General features: G+C 46.3%; 1 protein-coding gene across 8 annotated transcripts in view; it reads right to left on the bottom strand.

Moving 5' to 3' along the window:
- The window catches only part of LOC137374301 (pleckstrin homology-like domain family B member 1), a 505,821-nt gene that overhangs the window by 414,263 nt on the left and 72,151 nt on the right, over window positions 1–19,407 (bottom strand). For 7 of the 8 annotated variants that reach the window (XM_068040126.1, XM_068040127.1, XM_068040125.1 and 4 more), the window contains one exon: window positions 2,544–2,666. In XM_068040126.1, coding sequence (XP_067896227.1) covers window positions 2,544–2,666 — 123 coding nt within the window. Of the gene's footprint in view, window positions 1–2,543; window positions 2,667–17,498; window positions 17,792–19,407 lie in introns of those variants that run through there. The other variant, XM_068040133.1, reaches the window with a different exon arrangement.

The raw sequence follows: 19,407 nt of genomic DNA, 5'->3' as shown, positions 1-19,407 counted from the left end.
ATGTGAGGGCCTCCACTTTGGACCAATAAAGGATAGAGCAGGGTACTTTCTAAATGGTGAAAAGCAACAAACAGTGAAAGCCCAACAAGACATGGGGTGGTCCAGGTACATAAACCATTAAAATGTCATGAACAGGTACAGAAAATAATCTAAAAAGCTAATGAAATGCTGGCTTTTGTATCTAAAGGAATAGAACACAAGAGGTAGAAGGCATGCTTCAGCTCTACAAAGCCCTGGTTAGACCAGATCTGCAGTATTAAGAGCAGTTGTGGGTATCACACCTTAGGAAGGAAACATTGGCCTTCAAGGGTGTGCAGTGTAGATTTATTAGAATGTTACCTGGACTCCAAGGGATAAGCTATGGGGGGAGATTAAACAAACTAGGATTGTATTCCCTGGAATTTCAAAGGGGTCCTGGTGGGGGAGTTCTCCCTGGGGTCCTGGCGGGGGAGTTCTCCCTGGGGTCCTGGCGGGGCAGTTCTCCCTGGGGTCCTGGCGGGGCAGTTCTCCCTGGGGTCCTGGGCCAATATTTATCCCTCAACCGACATCACTAAAAAAAATCATCTGGTCAGCATCTGCACATTGCTGTTTGTGGGAGCTTGCTGTGCACAAATTGGCTGCAAAGCGACTACACGGCAAAAAGTAATTAATTGGCTGTAAAGCACTTTAAGACATCCTGAGGTTATAGAAATCCAATCTGTCTTTCTTGCTTTGGGTACAGCTCCATGCTAGGCAAGCAAACTTATCCTTTTGTGTTTAACTTGACCGAACAAGGTATCAGACGTGACTCAGTGGTGTCACGGAGTCAGAATGTTGTGGGTTGAAGCCCTAACTCCAATAGTGCAACCGACACTCCCAGTGCAATGCTGAGGGAGCACTGGCCAGTACAAGCAGTGACACGATTTCTCCAACAGGACATCCCTTCAGCAGTGGAAACACGAGCTGCCGGCTTGATGGGCCGAGAGAGCTGGCAATCCCACGCCAGCCTTTTAACAGTCAATCGATGCCCTCCTCGTGATTGATCACCTTTCCGAACACAGGGTCTCTGCCTTGCAGTGCAAAGCCCAACTCCTACGCAAGGGTCATTAGACTGAAGCACAAACGGACAGGTCAAGGATTACCACAAACCAACAGCGACCATTCATAAAACTGTCTGACAAAGTAGCTTCTTGCTATTTCCACTCTTAAGGAATAATCCAGCACAAGAGGAAACCATTCGGTCCATCGTATTTCTGCTTTGACAGGGCTATCCCAATTAGTCCCACTTCACTACTCTTTACCCAAAGCCCTGCAAAAGTTTTCCTTTTCAAGTATTTACCTGAATCCCTTTTGAAAGTTCCTGGTGACTCTGCTTCCACCAGCCTTTCAGGCAGTGCAGCCCAGATCACAACAACCTACTGCAGAAAGAAAGATTCTTATCTCCCCTCTGGTTCCTTTGCCAATTACCTTAAATCTCCGCCCTCTGGCCTCCAGACCCTCTTGCCTTCGGAAACAGTTCCTCCTTACTTACTCTTCAGAAAGCAGTGCCAAAGCAGGGACTTCAGCCTGGGACCCCGCAGACTGAAAGTCGATGCTCTACTAACTGAACTCATCCAAATTAAATTTAAATGTGCATTTTCCCCCCGAGTGATAAATCCTTCTGTATTTCTACAACACTAAAGGGTTAAATCAGTAATGCATTGTGATAACAAGCCAGTTCTAAAGGTTTGGTGAACTGATATGGGTTAGAGTCATAGAGTCATACAGCACAGAAACAGGCCCTTCGGCCCATCATGTCTGTGCCGGTCATCAAGCACCTAATTGGGGGAGTGTCAGTATTTTGGACTAGATAACCACAGCAGGGATGGCTCCCAGTTTATCAAAGATAAATAAGGGGTGGCACAGTGGTGCAGTGGTTAGCACTGCAGCCTCACAGCTCCAGCAACCCGGGTTCAGTTCTGGGTAACGCCTGTGCGGAGTTTGCAAATTCTCCCTGTGACCGCGTGGGTTTCCGCCGGGTACTCCAGTTTCCTCCCACAGCCAAAGACCTGCAGGTTGATAGGTGAATTGGCCATTGTAAATTGCCCCTAGTGTAGGTAGGTGGTAGGAGAATGGTGGGGATGTGGTAGAGAATTTGGGGTTAATGTAGGATTAGTATAAATGGGTGGTTGTTGGTCAGCACAGACTCGGTGGGCCGAAGGGCCTGTTTCAGTGCTGTATCTCTAAATAAAGAGCAAGGCAAAAATACATGGGTGACAGAAATTCTTTGATTGAGCTTGTTGAAACACTGCTAAAACACTGAGGTGATGAAGAATGCCGCAGACGTGGGTTGTAAAACATTGTTGATCTTGGAAGCCTGACTCTAGAATCCTATATGAAGATTGAATGAAATCACTCAAAGGAGAGCTGGGACACAGCACACACAGTATCTCCGAGCAGCACTATACTGAAAATGAACAGTGCAATCCTGCATGGACTGAGGAACAAATCAGCCCACTGCTGCCCCATGGGATTTGATCCAGATCACCATAGCTGGTCCCTGATACTCACAACTCATCTCTTACCTGGAATGAAGCTGGGTGAGGAGACTAAGATCTCACTGTCGGTCTTCATGTTCTTTATACGTCTGGCTTCTACCGGATGGTTGAATCGAAAGTAGTTTGATTGGCCCAGACATAGAATGCAACCTGCAGTTAACGAATGCAAGAAGAGTTATCAATCCATTTTTGAGCTCCTTCTTCTTGGACCTATTTCACTTACTTTCCTGGTTTCTGATTGATCCCTGATAACCACACGACATGCAATAATTTGAAATTAACCTGCACCAATCAGATTGCAGAACCAAAGCCAGCAAGCAGCCATGACATCTTGCTGCAGGCCTATGTGGCAGAGCATCTCGAGGCTGCCACCTCTGGCCAACTGTGGTAGTGGTGCAAATCAGGGCAGTGATCGCAGAGGATGAGCATCAGACCCACCATCGCCTAGCCCAGTCTGTACTCTGGAGCGGGCAGAAGGCGAGACCACAGAAGCAGGAAACAGGGGAACATTTCATTTTACTGTTAACTGAGGGTGGAATCATCCTGCATTAGAGTGTGAAAGGTTTTCAAGTGTAAATCATGCCCGTGTGACTTGGGGGGCCAAGGGTGGTAGATGGTATAAAAACAAGAAATGCTGGAAATACTCAGCAGGTCTGGCAGCATCTGTGGAGAAAGAAGCAGAGTTAACGTTTCAAGTCAGTGACCCTTCTTCAGAACTAGCAGATATTAGAAATGTGAAAGGTTTTAAACAAGTAAAGCGGGGATAGGGCAAGAGATAACAAAGGAGGTCACATAGAATAACCGACCAGAAAGTCATGGAGCAAAGGCAAACAAAATGTTAATGGTGTGTTGAAAGACAAAGCATTAGTACAGATAGGGTGTTAATGGACTGAAAACGGAACAGCCACAAGTACAAACATGAAAAAAAAAAGTCGGTAGGCAATCTGAACAAACTAAAATAAAATAAAATAAACACAAAAAATTATAAGAAAAAAAGAAGAAAAAATAACTAAAAATAAAAGTAAAATGGGGGGCCTGTCATGCTCTGAAATTATTGAACTCAATGTTCAGTCCGGCAGGCTGTAGTGTGCCTAATCGGTAAATGAGATGCTGTTCCTCGAGCTTGCGTTGATGTTCACTGGAACACTGCAGCAATCCCAGGACAGAGATGTGAGCATGAGAGCAGGGGGGAGTGTTGAAATGGCAAGCAACCGGAAGCTCAGGGTCATGCTTTCGGACTGAGCGGAGGTGTTCCGCAAAGTGGTCACCCAGTCTGCGCTTGGTCTCCCCAATGTAGAGGAAACCACATTGTGAGCAGCGAATACAATATACTACATTGAAAGAAGTGCAAGTAAATCGCTGCTTCACCTGAAAGGAGTGTTTGGGGCCTGGGATAGTGAGGAGAGAGGAGGTAAATGGGCAGGTATTACACCTCCTGTGATTGCAGGGGAAGGTGCCGTGGGAAGGGGACAAGGTGATGGGGGTAATGGAGGAGTGAACGAGGGTGCCATGGAGGGAACGATCCCTTCGGAATGCTGACAGGGGAAGGGAGGGGAAGATGCGTTTGGTAGTGGCATCACGCTGGAGGTGGCGGAAATGGCGGAGGATGATCCTTTGGATATGGAGGCTGATGGGGTGGAAAGTGAGGACAAGGGGAACCCTGTCACGGTTCTGGAAGGGAGGGGAAGGGGTGAAGGTAGAGGTGCGGGAAATGGGCCGGACACGGTTGAGGGCCCTGTCGACCACAGTGGGGGGAATCCTCGGTTGAGGAAAAAGGAAGACATATCAGAAGCGCTGTCATGGAAGGTAGCATCATCAGAGCAGATGCATCAGAGACGGAGAAACTGGGAGAATGGAATGGAGTCCTTACAGGAAGCAGGGTGTGAGGAGGTGTAATCGAAGTAGCTGTGGGAGTCGGTGGGCTTGTAATGAATGTTAGTAGACAGCCTTTCCCCAGAGATGGAGACAGAGAAGTCGAGGAAGGGAAGTGTCGGAGATGGTCCATGTAAAGGTGAGAGAAGGGTGGAAATTAGAAGCAAAGTTGATAAAGTTTTCCAGTTCGGGGCGGGAGCAGGATTAGGCACCGATACAGTCATCAATGTACTGGAAAAAGAGTTGGGGGAGGGGGCCTGAGTAGAACTAGAACAAGGAATGTTTGACATATCCCACAAAAAGACAGGCATAACTAGGTCCCATGCGGGTACCCATAGCGACACCTTTTACTTGAAGGAAGTGAATGGAGTTGAAGGAGAAGTTGTTCAATGTGAGAATAAGTTCAGCCAGGCGGAGGAGGGTGGTGGTGGATGGGGACTGGTTGGGCCTCTGTTCAAGGAAGATGTGGAGAGCCCTCAAACCGCCCTGATGGGGGATGGAGGTGTAGAGAGATTGGACGTCCATAGTGAAGAGGAGGCGGTTGGGACCAGGAAACTGGAAATTGTCAAAATGACGTGAGGCGTCAGAAGAGTCACGGATGTAGGTGGGAAGAGACTGGACCAGTGGAGAAAAGATAGAGTCAAGATAGGAAGAAATAAGTTCAGTGGGGCAGGAGCAGGCTGACACAATGGGTCAGCTGGGACAGTCCTGTTTGTGGATTTTGGGAAGGAGGTAGAAGCGGGCTGTCCGGGGTTGCGGGACTATGAGGTTGGAAGCTGTAGAGGGTAGATCTCCCGAGGAGATGAGGTTAGTGACAGTCCTGTGGACAGCAGCTGGATGTTTGGTGGTGGGGTCATGGTCCAGGGGGAAGTAGGAAGAAGTGTCTGAAAGTTGGTGCTGAGCCTCTGCAAGATAGAGGTTGGTACGCCATATTTGGTGGTAGATGGTAGATATGCAAATGGACAGACAGACACAGACAAACACACCCATATACAAACACACACAGGCATATGTACATTGATACACAGATGCAGACAGAGTCACACAGATATAGTGACACGAACAGACAGACACATAGAAACACGCCGCAAAGGGGCATTGATGGATTAAGTGAGTGGGCAGAACTGTAGCAGATGGAGTTCAACGTGGGCAAGTGAGGTCATCCACTTTGGACCCAAGAAAGTCTAATCAGTGCACTTCCTAACTAGCAAAAAGCTGGAGCTGTGGAGGAGCAGAGAGATTTAGGAATCCAAGTACAGAAATCACTAAAAACTCTCGTGGACAGGCACAAAACTAATCAAAGAGGCTACTGGAATTGGCCTTTATCTGAAAGGGGCTGGAATACAAAGGGCTGAAAGTTATGTTACAGTTGTATAAATCTCTGGTTAGACCACATCTGGGAGACTGCGTTCAGCTCTGGGCACCACACCTTGGGAAGGATAAATTAACCTTGGAGGGGGTGCAAAACAGATTAAGCAGAATGATCACATGGTTAAATTGTGAGAACTGGTTGCATAGACTAGGCTTGTATTCCCTTGTTGTACAGAAGATTAAGGGTGATCTGATTGAGGAGTTTAAGATGATTAAAGGAGTTGGTAGGGTAGATAAAGAGAAACTATTTCCACTGGCAAGGGGGCAAAACCTTGAAATTAGAGCCAGGCACTTCTTCACACAAAGGGTAGTGGAAATCTGGAACTCTCTCCCAAAGGGTTCTGGATGCTGCGGATCAACCGAAATTTTCAAGACTGAGATTTTTGTTAGGCAAGGATATCAAATCATGTGGAGCTAATGTGGGTGAATGGAGCTGATCTAAAAGAATGGTGCAATGGGCTTGAGGATCTGAATGGACTCCTGCTGTTCCTATGCAACAGGCTAACAGGCTCAAGGGGCTGAATGGCCTCCTCCTCTGCCTGTGGAACAGGCTTGAGGGACTGAATGGCCTCTTCCTGTTCCTGTGGAACAGGCTCGAAGGGCAGAATGGCCTCCTCCTGTTCCTGTGGAACAGGCTCAAAGGGCAGAATGGCCTCCTCCTGTTCCTGTGTTTGTAAGGTTCAGTTGGACTTCGGGAGTACCTTCCTGCTGTCAGAAAGCTCCTATTGAGATGATCAGTCTACCCGCTCACCCCCAGGGTTATGGAACAGAACCCACTTTCAACTCACAATATCCCACATTTGCCCACCCATTACCTACCCCACTCCCTGTTAAACTGTTGGATTATCTCAACCTCCATCACTCCCCTGGACACCAAATCCATTAATTACATCAATACAATCTGAAATCAGGGGATGTAATAACTATCACATGGCAAGGGCGAGGGGGAGAAATCCTCCAATTTACTATTCCTGGCGCACAGCGAGATCAGAATTCTGACAGCAGACTCAAACCATGGTTCAATTTTCCGTGAATTAACTTCAACGGACTGGAAAGTGTAGAGGCTGTGACTTGGAGGCAGTGCCTTTGAACCCCCTCAATCACACTCCTGCCACACAAAGACCTGCATAGTGAATGTTAAATGGCGATGTTTATCTTCTGCTTGTAAATAATCACAGGCAGCCAAGGATTGACAAATCTCCTAAAATGAGCAGCAGGAAGACAGAATTGGTGCTTCTGCACGTCTCAGCTATAGAATCTTTATGAGAAAGGTTTATTATTCATACACACAGCTCCAGACATCTGGAAAGCATTCAATCTTTAGCCGTGCCAGATGTTCACTCATCTTTTGTTTGCCAAGATTCCTTTTAAACTTCATTTTTTTTGTTGTTTGAAACGCCATCTTTTACAATCTGTACAAAGTCAGCGTGAAAAGGCAGGCAAGTTCCTAGGATGCTTGATTGCCCACACATTTCCCAAACTGGCTCGGGGCTCAAAGCAGTAAAAAAAAAAACCATGACATGGGGGATCGTGGAATCCCATCCATCACCATATTTGGTCAGAGACATAGGAAAACATATTATGAATATTTCCCTGGAATGATTCCCTCCTTCAGCTCACCAGTCAGAGTGATTATTCGCTCCATCAGAAAAACTGGCCCAGTATTTGCGGCCAAAGTAACAGTGAGCTTAATGGCACCCACCATTATTCATGTGTAAATTGGTCAGCAGCTTGTGGTGAGGAAGAGGAACCCCATGGATTACGAATCACCACAGAAGCCCTGGTTAGCTTTGCAAAAACAGCTGCTCAAACGCCCCAGGAGTTGAAGAAATTGCTGCATTTGCACATTAATGATCCATTAAATTCACCACGGCAAGTTAGAGCCGTTACTCAGTGACGTAAGCACCTTTTTAATGTCACAATACATGTTCCTGCAATGCCACTCTCCTGCCCAGAAAGTGAACAACTTAAACTGTGAACTCTTATTCCTACAGGTGGTGAACTGTTGTTAGAGATTATAAAAATGGCAAATTTTAATTTTTTTACTTTTTTAGCTTTTCAAATCTTTCTTAATCCAGCCATTCTTTCCCTCGCTATTTCTGTTTCTGTATCTGATTTTGACTCCAATTCACCCTATCTCCTTTTTGTCGTTTTGGTGTGTTTCTCTTATTGATTAATGGGAGAAGCCACTGGTCAGAGATTCCAGATGGCCCTTTGCCCTCGCTGTGCTCTTACCAGCTCCCACTTCCTGCAAGTTACACAGTGACAAATTTCAAGCTGAAGGGTGCAAGAAGAAATCTACCTAACAGAGCTGGCTGTGAGATGCCCCAGTCCAGTAAATTCTGGGTCATCTATGTGTGGTAAATAACACGAGAGAAAAACAAAATGAACTAATGCTAAATGTGGCTTAGAGGAATTATTGATACCCAGAGCAAGTCGGAGCTGGATGATCTACCCTCTCCATCCAGAGGTCCAGCTTTGAGCAACTAGAGTAACAATGAGACATGGCAGGCAGTGTGTGAGGAACAGGATCCCAGCTCACTTCAGCTTCCCCAACTCACAGATTAAATGGGGCTGACTCACAGCTCCGTTCCCACTGTCCCTCCTGACTGAAGCTGCATTTCCCAACCAGGTCAAAGGTCAGCAAGTTTTGGAGCACTATCAAAATTCAGTGAGAATGCGAAGAAATAGCAAGAGTTACAGGAAACTATGTACATAAACTTCAGACACAAAACACCAACACGACTCTGGGACAAATGTTAAACTTCCGGAACAGGGGAACAAGCAGGTCCTAACTGTGTGTTGATACTTCATTAAACCAAGTCCTAACTGTGTTAACAGTTTTTTATTTTGTAATGAAATGAGAGCGTCACTGGCATTTATTGCCCATCCCTAATTGCCCTCGAGAAGGTGGTGGTGAGCTGCCTTCTTAACCGTTGCAGTTCATGTGGGGTAGGTACACCCACAGTGCTGTTAGGAAGGGAGTTCCAGGATTTTGACCCAGTGACAGTGAAGGAATTTTATTTTATTTATTTTATTTAGAGATACAGTACTGAAACAGGCCCTTCGGCCCACCGATTCCGTGCCGACCATCAACCACCCATTTATACTAATCCTACACTAATCCCATATTCCTACCACTTCCCCACCTGTCCCTATATTCTCCTACCACCTACCTATACTAGGGGCAATTTATAATGGCCAATTTACCTATCAACCTGCAAGTCTTTTGGTGGTGGGAGGAAACCGGAGTACCCGGCGAAAACCCACGCAGACACAGGGAGAACTTGCAAACTCCACACAGGCAGTACCCAGAATTGAACCCGGGTCGCTGGAGCTGTGAGGCTGCAGTGCTAACCACTGCGCCGCCCCTATGGTGATATAGTTCCAAGTGAATGGTGATATAGTTCCAAGTAAGGATGGTGTGTGACTTGGAGGGGAACTTGCAGGTGGTGGTGTTCCCATGCATCGGCTGCTCTTGTCCTTCTAGTTGGTAGAGGTCACGGGTTTGGAAGGTGCTGTCAAAGGAGCCTTGGTGAGTTGCTGCAGTGCATCTTGTAGATGGTACACACTGCTGCCACTGTGGATGGTGAAGTGAGTGAATGTTGAAGGTGGTGGATGGGATGCCAATCAAGCGGGCTACTTTGTCCTGGATGGTGTTGAGCTTCTTGAGTATTGTTGAAGCCGCACTCATACAGGCAAGTGGAGAGTATTCCATCACACTGCCATCCTAACAGCACAGTGGGTGTACCTACACCCAAAGGACTGCAGCAGTTCAGGAAGGTAGCTAACCAACACCTTCTCAAGGGCAATTTGAGATGGGCAATAAATGCCTGCGACATCCACAGCCCAGATATGAATGAAAAAAAGACTTCAGGTGTACTGAGGTTCCTTGATGCCATACTTGGTCAAATGTTGCCTTGATGTCAAGAGCAGTCATTCTCACCACACCTTTGGACCAAGGCTGGAATGAGGTCAGGAGCTGCGTGGTCCTAGTGGAACCCAAACTGAGTGTCAGTGAGCAGGTTGCTGCTGAGTGAGTGCTGTTTGATAGCACTGTCAATGACACCTTCCATCACTTAGGTGATGATCGAGAGTAGACTGATGCAGGCAGTAATTGGCCGGATTGGATTTTCCTGCTTTTTGTGGACAGGACATTCCTGAGAAATATTCCACATTGGTAGATGATTTAATAAAGTCAGGTCCTAACTGTGCTATTATTTAATTAAACCAGGTCCTAAGTGTGTGTTAATAACAGAGGGAGGATGAATGTGTTCCTGGAACTGATTCAGCAACCGCTAAATGCACAAGTGAGAACATGTCATTTGATTTTGCATTTGAATGTGTGCTGACTGGGGGAGGGAACAATGAGAAATGACATGATGGTGAAATCAAGGTAAAATGTCAGATATGCTGTACAAATAGCACATCAAACCCAGAGTTAAACTGAACTTAGTTCTTATCTTAGCTTGAATCCATACAATAAAAACCGTGAAAATGACCTCTGATAAAGTCAATCTTAGAACTTTGTGAAGTTAAGAGTTCTCCCTGCTGTCCTGGTCAACATGTAGCCCTCAATCACCTGCCATATTGCTGATTAAATTGCTGTGCGGTGCCCAATGACTGAAATAGGTTTTAGCCCCTTTGTACATGCAAATGAAGAACCTAATGCCTGTCTGAGGCACCAACTGCTTTGCTGCCTACTTTCAGGAAAAACAGACATCAGACAACCTAACCGGCAGTTCTTAAAGAGACCACTGCAACCTACAAGCTAAGAGTTTAGTTACCTAAATGTGGAGCCGAAAGGAAAAGGGGTGGTCCCACCCCCACATTTAAATCGGCCACAGTGTAAGGTCTTCCCGTCATAGTATACCAAGGGGCTGGAACCTGTATAGAACCCCTCGGGCTGTAAGCAGAGAATGTGTTTGGTATGTAATGCAAATGTACATTATAAACAGAAGCTGAAATGGCACATGTAGTGAGACACCTCTTGTACTGTTTTGAAAAAAAACAATCCATATTTTACTTTATCAAATGTACAATTTGAATTGTTTTGTAATTTTTTTGAAAGAATTTTATGACTAAAGCACATTTTTGGAAAAAAATTCACATTGCCATTTGTGGGATCGTGCTGTGCACGAATTGCCTGCTGTGTTCCCTACATTACAACACGGACCACACATTTAGGCTGAGATCAGGAAAGGCGCTATATAAGAGCAAGCTCTTCCTTTTGCTAAAATCTTGGTCAGGTCTCCATTAGAAAGAATACTGTATCCACTTCTGGTCTCATCATGTGATAGTGATAGTGTGGGTGATAGAGAGACTTTGGAAAGGTTGTCAAGGATAGCCACTAAATTAACATATCTTAGTTACCCAGATAGACTCAAAGAGCCGAGACTCTACAATTTAAAGTAGTGTAGACTTGGGGGTGATCTGATCAAGGTTTATATGATGTTGAAGAGATCAGATTGTGTTCGTGCAGACAGGTTGTTCCAACTAAATAGGTTTGGGGCCACCAGGGGTCACATTCTCTAGCTGTCACAAGACCAGATCTAGGTTAGATGTCCGGAGATGGTTCTTTTCCCAGAGATTGGTGGGCCTCGGAACAGCTTCTATCTCCTGCAATAAAACTCTGGTTAGGCCCCAACTGGAATATAGCATCCAGTTCCGGTCACCACACTTCAGGAAAGATGTGAGGGTCTTTGAGAGGGTGCAGAGGAGATTTACCAGAATGGTTCCAGCGATGGGGGATTTTAGTTACAAGGTTAGGTTGGAAAAGCTGGGGTTGTTCTCCCTGGATCAAAGGCGATTGAGGGGAGATTTGATAGATATATACAAGATCATGATAAGCTTAGATTAAGTTAGACAAGGAAAACTGTTCCCATTAACTAATGGTATAAGGACAGGGGACACAGTTTGAAGGTTTTGGGGAAGAGATGCAGGGGATGATGTGAGGAATATCTTTTTTACGCAGTGAGTGGTAATGACCTGGAATTCACTGCCCAAAAGGGTGGTGGACGTGGAGATGATGAATGATTTTAAAAGGAAATTGGATGGACATTTGAGGGAAATAAACTTGTCGGACTGTGGGGATAGAGTGGGGCAATGGGACTGACTGGATTGCTCTAGAGAGCTAGCATGGACTCGATGGGCTGAATAACCTCGTTCTGTGCCGGTATGACTCTATGACCCTAAAAGTTGATTTGTGTAATCTTTCAAGCGAAGGCTGGACTGGAGATCACCTCTCAGAAGAGCTTAGAAGGTACTTTGGAACAATAGTCATCAGGGCCAGAGTGATCTCCTGGACTGGTTCCCACCACCTCAGTGGAGTGGCGGGAGGCCAGTCATTGCTCATAAATCCCAAACACTCAAATTCAAAACTGAATTGTGAAATCTCTGCAGTGTCATTTCTGAGCAAGGCCCGAGGGGGCTGAAATTCACAGCTGGATTTCCATCCACAGTAAAGCCTGCCTACCCGACCGGAACCCGACTACACGTGTCTGGCTCAGGTCGGGTCGGGCTGGACGCTGCTTCCGAGAAGACACAGGATCAGGCTTACCCATGATTCCCCACAACTCCAGCTGCAGGAAGAGCCTGCTGCCGGAACAGGAGATTCGTGTCGGGTAGGGCGCGGAAAGAAATTAAAGGACTCTGGCTCGGGTTTAATTTTATCCCCGAGCCAGGCTTTAATCTACAGCAAACCACACAGACAGGTTACACTAAGGTCTGCAGTGGAAATGAATGTGGGCTGGAGATTTTGAATGTGAGGCATATGAAGAGTTCTAAGGGATATGGAAAAAAAGTGTATACAGGGAGAACATAGAACATAGAACAGTACAGCACAGTACAGGCCCTTCGGCCCACGATGTTGTGCCGAACCTTTAACCTACTCTAAGATCAAACTAACTACCTACCCTTCATTCTACTATCATCCATGTACCTATCCAAGAGTCGATTAAATGTCCCTAATGTATCTGCTTCTACTATCACCGCTGGCAGTGCATTCCACGCACCCACCACTCTCTGTGTAAAGAACCTACCTCTGACATCTCCCCGAAACCTTCCTCCAATCACCTTAAAATTATGCCCCCTGGTGATAGCCCTTTCCACCCTGGGAAAAGGTCTCTGGCGATCCACTCTATCTATGCCTCTCATCATCTTGTACCCCTCTATCAAGTCACCTCTCATCCTTCTTCATTCCAATGAGAAAAGCCCTAACACCCTCAACCTTTCTTCGTAAGACATGCCCTCCAATCCAGGCAGCATCCTGGTAAATCTCCTCTGCACCCTCTCGAAAGCTTCCACATCCTTCCTATAATGAGGCGACCAGAACTGAACACAATATTCCAAGCGTGGTCGAACCAGGGCTTTATAGAGCTGCAGCATAACCTCGCGGCTCTTAAACTCAATCCCCCTGTTAATGAAAGCCAACACACCATACGCCTTCTTAACAACCCCATCAACTTGGGTGGCAACTTTGAGCGATCTATGGACATGGACCCCAAGATCCCTATGTTCCTCCACACTACCAAGAATCCTGTCTTTAAGCCTATATTCTGCATTCAAATTCGACCTTCCAAAATGAATCACTTCACACTTTTCCAGGTTGAACTCCATCTGCCACTTCTCAGCCCAGCTCTGCATCCTGTCAATGTCCCGTTGCAACCTACAACAGCCTTCCACACTATCCACAACTCCAGCAACCTTCGTGTCATCGGCAAACTTGCTAACCCAGCCTTCCACTTCCTCATCCAAGTCATTTATAAAAATCACAAAGAGCAGAGGTTCCAGAACAGATCCCTGCGGAATACCACTGGTCACCGAGCTCCAGGCTGAATACTTTCCATCTACTTCCACCCTCTGTCTTCTATGGGACAGCCAATTCTGTATCCAGACAGCCAAATTTCCCTGTATCCCATGCCTCCTTACTTTCTGAATGAGCCTACCATGGGGAACCTTATCAAACGCCTTGCTAAAATCCATATACACCACATCCACTGCTCTTCCTTCATCAATGTGTTTTGTCACATCTTCAAAGAATTCAATAAGGCTTGTGAGGCATGACCTGCCCCTCACAAAGCCATGCTGACTGTCCCTAATCAAACTCTGCTTTTCCAAATAATCATCAATCCTGTCTCTCAGAATCCTCTCCAATAATTTGCCCACTACCGACGTAAGACTGACTGGTCTATAATTCCTAGGGTTATCCCTATTCCCTTTCTTGAACAAGGGAATAACATTTGCCATCCTCCAATCGTCTGGTACTACTCCAGTGGACAGTGAGGACGCAAAGATCATCGCCAAAGGCGCGGCAATCTCTTCCCTCGCTTCCCATAATATCCTTGGGTATATCCCGTCTGGCCCCGGGGACTTATCTGTCCTCATATCATTCAAAATTTCCAGCACATCCTCCTTCTTAACATCAACCTGTTCGAGCATATCAGCCTGTTCCACGCTGTCCTCACAAACGACAAGGTCCCTCTCACTAGTGAATACTGAAGCAAAGTATTCATTTAGGACCTCCCCTACCTCCTCCGACTCCAGGCACAAGTTCCCTCCACTATCCCTGATTGGCCCTACTCTCACTCTGGCCATCCTCTTGTTCCTCACATAAGTGTAGAACGCCTTGGGATTTTCCTTAACCCTACCCGCCAAGACTTTTTCATGTCCCCTTCTAGCTCTCCTAAGTCCATTCTTCAGTTCCTTCATGGCTACCTTGTAACCCTCCAGAGCCCTGTCTGATCCTTGCTTCCTCAACCTTAAGTAAGCTTCCTTCTTCCTCTTGACTAGCTGTTCCACATCTCTTGTCATCCAAGGTTCCTTCACCCTACCATCCCTTCCTTGCCTCATCGGGACAAACCTATCCAGCAGTCGCAGCAAGTGCTCCCTAAACAACCTCCACATTTCTGTTGTGCATTTCCCTGAGAACATCTGTTCCCAATTTATGCTCCCCAGTTCCTGCCTAATAGCATTGTAATTCCCCCTCCCCCAATTAAATATTTTCCCATCCTGTCTGCTCCTGTCCCTCTCCATGACTATAGTAAAGGTCAGGGAGTTGTGATCACTATCACCGAAATGCTCTCCCACCGAGAGATCTGCTACCTGGCCTGGTTCGTTGCCAAGAAAGCGTGAATGAATGGGAGAGAACACTAGAAAAATAGGGAAAGAACTTTATAACATCCTAAAGCACTTTACAGCCAGTAAAGCACTTTTAAAGTGTAAACACTAGGGTAATGTAGAAAACATGGCAGCTAATTTGCATATAACAAGCTCCAACAGCAATGAGATAAATGACCAGATCATCTGTTTTCGGTGTTGGTTCAGGGATAAATATTGGCCAGGACTAGAGAGAAATCCCCTGCTCTTCTTTGCAACAATGCTAATGGCTCTTTTATAACCACCTGAGAGGGCAGATGTGGCCTCAGTTTAATATCTCAACCAAAAGACAACACCTCAAACAACACAGCTTTCTCAGTACTGCAGCGTCAGGCTGGGTAATACACTCAAGTTTCTAGAACAGGGCTTGTTCCAACCCAGAGGTAACCATGCTATCCACTGAACCACAGCTGACACAGCTGGTGTTTTGGTCAGTTACAAAGAATTGAAAGCAGGAGACACACTATTTAAGACTGGCAGTTTTCAGAGGTCAAATGACAAAATGAACCAAAGCAGATTGTGTTGATAGGATTAATGTGCAGGAAAATACAAAAACTAAACTCGATTTATTTCATTTTTCCCCCAAATGTTGTTGCTGTGATCTCCGATTCTTGCTCATCTTATGGCATTTTCATGAAAACTTGGAAATTTAGTGAAGAGGAGATCCGATCATAGAACCTTACAGCACAGAAAGAGGCCATTCAGCCCATCACAGCTGCGGCAGCTCTCTGAATGAGCTATCCAATTAGTCCCTGTGCCCAGGGGTAACTAGGGTTACAGACAGATTTTCACCACAGGAAGGAAGCTCAGAACTCCTGTCAATTTCACAACAAAAGCTGTACAGAACTCTCCCCAACGAGCACTAACACAGGATCCAATTATACTGCAGTCCTCGAAACACCACAGCAACTTCACAGTAATGCTGCAAGACCAGAGCTAGGCCACAGCCAGATCCTGGGGGCAACGGGTGGAATTCCCCAATTTGGGGGGCGTGCAGTTCCAGACCTCCTGGATCTCGCAATGTGTCTGCTAGAACATCAATGCAGTATTAGAGCAGGTTTACAAACCATTCGAGGCGGTGGGGGGGTCCATGGGGCCTACTGGGTGTGGTTGACAACTCACCCTGACCTTACTTTGATGGACTGCACATATTTGTCAGTGACGGAGGACTGACAGTCCATGGGGAAGAGTTGGGCAATGGAGATGGAGGAGGCTAGGAGTTGACCAGGTGGGAGGGGCCAGGGGGGCTGAGAGAGAGGGGCCGATGAGGAGGAGAGGAAGGGGCCGGGGAATCATGTTGACTGTATATTACTGAGAAGGATCAGAACTAAGAAGTTTGAGTTGACATGGGGGCAGCAACAAATTGTCATTTTTGATAAAATGGCAAGATATCGCAGTAAGGAATGGATGTGCTTCTTTGTGACAGAGATAGAAGGGGCATGGTTAATGAGGTGGTTTCTGAGAATGGGTGGTAGGGGGAGGGTCTTCAGGCTGGAGTCCGGGATTAAGCCTGAGTCTCCAGTGACGGTCACAGAGACTGTGGCGAGCTGGGGAACAGAGTACTGAATGAGGTCAATTGTGGACAAAGTTCGACAGAGACTGGCTGCTGTCTTGCTTTGAAATGGCTGTTGGAGGGAGTCTCTGCTTTTCCTCATTGAGTGTTAAGCTACACAATTAATTCTGAGCCTCCGTTCACAGTGATACTTTGAAACAAGCCCTCAGTGTTCATTCAGTACTACCCCATACAGCTCAGTTAACTCTCAACTCATGGGACTGATAAGAGAATCAGCTATGGTTTCAACAGAGGTGAACAGCAGCATAAGTGTGGAACAAGAGGGCCCTATATCTGTTCTAGGTGGGCCCTACACTCTGCTCCTGATCCTTAATGATCACTCAGTAAAATGACTGGGAGAATGTTTTACATAGAATGATATGGGAAATTACAGGCCATTCGGCCCACAGCTCCATGCCAGTGTTTCTACTCCCCACCAGCCTCCTCCCACACCTCACCCTATCAGCATATCCTTCCATTCTTATCTCCCTCTTTACTTATCCAACTTCCCATTAAATGCATCTAAAAGTGGGCAAACACACGTTGAAAATGCCCTCGAATGTTTCACGCACAACTAGTGCACACCTCCTTCCATCCAGAGACTGACCTCTCCTGAACTGCTTACTGTTTCTATCACCATCCCAGCAAGTCAAACAGAAAGCAGGCAAACATTCACTCTCTCACACACACACAATCTCAGCCCGCAGTTTAAACTCTGAGACAGCAGCGGCTACTCCCCAGCCTCTTTGAAGGGAAATGAATGGTGTTTCTCAATACATCAGCACTCAGCCCAAGGCACTGTGTTGCTCAGAAATCCCATTCTCCTTTTAGAAGGATTTTCACAGAACTCTGGCCGCCCATACACACACCCACACCGCTCTGCAATTTATAGCATTCCCTGCATCTCCCCCCCCCCCCCCCCCCCGCCGCCTGTTCGCCAGGAAACTCTCTGCATCATTGTGCAAAGATCGGAATATTCTTAACTTTCGGCTAAGGACAGCTGTATGTCCTTCTGATGGTAAAGCACTGACCTCCCACTCCAAGCAGTCTTCACTTGTCTGGATCACTTGTGGCGCTGTGCCTTTGCTCTGTACCAGGGGCTGCTTGTTGGATAGACAGCGCCGCCACTCAGTTTCACTCAGTTTCAGGCTGGAGGCGAGGGCTCCTCCTCCTCCTCCTCACCTTCTCCTCCACACGCCTGTACCACCCGTCACCAAGGGGAGCACCCCAAATCCCCAGCCCATTTCCGTGAAGCACAGACTACCCCCCTCGCACTGTTCTGCTGGGATTTGATTTGACCGTCCTTTTGATTCGGCAAAACAAGTCTTAGTGCGGAAATGCAAAAGGGGACTGTGTTAATTATCAACTGTCTGCAAAGTAATGCAACATTCTCAAGTTCCTTTAATCCGGTCCCAGTCGGGACACAGTGATACTGCAAACCACATGTTTATTCGAGCCAGTCTAGCTACTCCTCTTCTTTAGAAATCCTTCATTGTGCTGTAGAAATGTGTATAATCCAATAATTAATAGGTGCTGCTCGCATAAGGGATTCATATTTCCCCAATCCAATGCTAAGCTTTAAACAACATTCCTGCTTTCATGTTGCAGACTCCTCACCATCGGGTCCTTTAAAGCAAAATATGGAGGTGAAACTGGCCTTGGAGGTAGCCAATCACAGCCCATTTTACACCCCGCCCAATCTTTGGAAAATTGGTGTGAAATTTTGTCGGATAATGCTCCTGTGAATCTTTCCTGTGTTCAAGGTGCTATATAAATGCAGTTGTCAGGGTGTAAAACTGGCAATTCACTCACTGTGTCCGCTTTGCCACCTCTGTGAGGAATTCCTCAGATAAAACAACAGGACGTGCCACAAGCTGACTTAATCCCCTCAGCAGTTCCCACTGCATTCTGCCACACACACACAGAGTCGCAAACAACCAATAGTGGGCAAGCAGTAAGGACAGGGCTGGCTACTCATGGGATGGGGGTGTCGCTGACCAGACCACATTTATTGCCCATCACTATTGGCCCTGAAGGCATTAAGAGAGAACCACACAGTGTCCACATGGATCTCATATTCAAGTGTCAAGTTAATGGCAAGCACTTGATTGTCAGTTTGGACAGCAAGTATGAAATATATTGTGGACTGAAGTCACATACAAAGAAAGTGTCTTTCACAGTCTGAGGATATCCCGAAGCCTTTTGCTGCCAATGCAGTACTTTCGAAGTGTAGTCACTGTTGTAATGTAGGAAAACAAGTCAATTTGCGCACAGAAAGATCCCACAAACAGCAGAGAGATAAATGATCAGATTATCTGTTTTAATTATATTGGCTGAGTGACAAATATTGACCAGGACACCGGGAATAACTCCCCTGCTTTTCTTCAACTAGAGCCATGGGATCTTTTACATCCACCGGAGAAGGCAGGCCAGGCCTCAGTTTGTCTCATCTGAAAGATGTCACTTCCGACAGTGCAGCACTAGGACTGTCAGCTTGGATTATGTGCTCACGTCTCTGGCCTTTCTGACTCAGAAGTGAGTGCCAGAGTGGATAGGTGTGGCAGGTTCCCTTCCCTAAAGGACATTAGGGAAGCAGTTTTGTTTTTACAATGATCGAGTAGATTCAATGTTTATTCTCTGTTGCCAGTCCACAAATTAGGCGATTTATTGAATTCAGTTTTACAGTTAAACAGGATGGGATTTAAACTCCTGGTCTTCAGGCTGCTATAACAATGAGGCCATGATTAGCTATCTTCTTCATAATCCAATTTTAAGTGTAATTTTTAGCGTTTCAGTAGATCAGAGAGTAAATTCAATGATCACACACTGCAGCAGTAACCTCCTCTGCAGGAAGGCGAGATTGCTGAATAAACAATCACATCTCTTTCCTGCCGAATGGTTTTAAATGCTCAGTGCGGAGAATCCCTTAAATAGGAAACA

This window comes from Heterodontus francisci, chromosome 10, assembly GCF_036365525.1.
Source record: "Heterodontus francisci isolate sHetFra1 chromosome 10, sHetFra1.hap1, whole genome shotgun sequence".
Classification (NCBI taxonomy): Eukaryota; Metazoa; Chordata; class Chondrichthyes; order Heterodontiformes; family Heterodontidae; genus Heterodontus; species Heterodontus francisci.
This window is presented reverse-complemented; position numbering and strand designations above follow the sequence as displayed.